This window comes from Podospora pseudocomata, chromosome 7, assembly GCF_035222375.1.
Source record: "Podospora pseudocomata strain CBS 415.72m chromosome 7, whole genome shotgun sequence".
Classification (NCBI taxonomy): domain Eukaryota; kingdom Fungi; phylum Ascomycota; class Sordariomycetes; order Sordariales; family Podosporaceae; genus Podospora; species Podospora pseudocomata.
The window spans coordinates 386,426-387,943 of NC_085891.1; the positions used below are offsets into that span (position 1 = coordinate 386,426).

The 1,518-nt window shown below is 53.8% G+C and overlaps 1 protein-coding gene across 1 annotated transcript; it reads right to left on the reverse strand.

The window, feature by feature from the left end:
- Positions 1 to 693: 693 nt before the first annotated feature.
- QC762_704007 (uncharacterized protein) lies at positions 694 to 1,026 on the reverse strand (the record flags this gene model as incomplete). The annotated part of the gene is made up of 1 exon (XM_062893251.1): positions 694 to 1,026. The coding sequence occupies one exon, from the start codon at positions 1,024 to 1,026 to the stop codon at positions 694 to 696; it is 333 nt and encodes a 110-aa protein (XP_062738888.1).
- Between the last annotated feature and the right edge of the window lie 492 nt (positions 1,027 to 1,518).

A 1,518-nucleotide genomic window follows, 5' to 3' on the forward strand; every position in this document is an offset into this window, starting at 1 on the left:
CTTGCAATCGTCTTTTGCCCACCATCTTCCAGACCCTGCGCTCTAACTTGGCCTGACGGCCACTTGATGGCTAGGCATCTCCGCAGGGAGATGTTGAGGACTAAGCTCTCCGTTTTGAAATGCGGATTGCAACAGGTGCTCCATTGTGCCTTTGCGCATACCCAGGCAACTCCGAGTACATGTACTGATACCCGGCGTCCAGCTTGGGTGTGTTGACACCCATTGCTGATACTCTGCTCGACGGCGGTGGAGGAGCCACATGACAATAGCCAGGATCGCAATACCAACAACACCTCCTACCACACCTCTAATGATTGCTCCTGTGGGAGTAACAGACCCCTTGGGTTCGGAATCTGCCGCCGGGTTCCCTCCTCCGCCTGCTGACTTGGCATTCACTGTTAGGAATGGGGGTCAATACTCTGCCTGTCTGGAAGAATGACTAAATAAATTTGCTACAGCTAGCCTCGGGCATTCAATTGTCAATTACAAAGTCAAGGTAACGAGCACCCCGTCGTTACATACTCAGGAAGCGACCATTTCATTCAACGCATTGGGTCAGGAATACCACCGATAGTTTGAAATTGCCGCTCAGCAGGAGAGAGGTGGAATACAATGTGGTGCTACCTAGGTAGGTAGGTACCTACAAAGCAAAGCTTGCAAACTTGAACTGGGGTACGATGCACCTGCACGCCCTCAGTCCCAGAAGCTGTCTTTCTCGGCGTACGTGTTGCCAGCCGTGACACGCGACTCGCCTCCGGCGCGCAGGGAGCTGATAGCCACGGTGCTGTCAGTCTGGGGGAGATTCATCTCCTCTTTCCAGGCAGTGCTGACGAAATTGCCGCTCCGCAGCCTGGCCTTGTCCGTTACGTCGACATACCCGATAGAAATACCATGGCTGGCGGCGGCCTCTACCGCCTTCGCGCCGACAGCGCCGTCAACTTGGGCGGCCAGGATGCGGAGCAGCTCCAGTGTCTCCTTTTGCTCCGCCGGCGGCCCTGCGCTGATCTTCTCGGTGTCTGTACACATGGGTTCGGCACCATTTCCCACCTACAACATTAAGGCGCCGAGCCTGGGCGGACGCAAAGATCAAAAGATAGTCTGAATTCACGTCTAGATATTTCCAATTCCATGGGTGGCTGGGGTACCTAGGTACCTTAGGTTTCGGCGTCTACAAGGTGCATGTTTTATGGAAACCCTAGTTACCTCCAGGCACATCTACTTTATCTACCATGGTCATCAACCCCTTTACATATAATCTGACATACATTAGCATCAGCCGCCGGGACCGCTGTTTTCTTCCTTCTTTTCCCCCTTTTCTCGCGGCGGGAGCCTTGAATCGGGTGTTGTTACTTCCAGGGCGATACGCACACCATTATCCTATTTGGTCTTTCAGTGCAGTGCCAGAAGATGAACCACACTGAGCTCAACTAGACGATGAGCGCGGCACCGAAGGACAGGGGCTGGGCCGAGCATGATGAAGAGGGCCTAAAGAAGCAAGGCACGATCTCGATAGAGAGT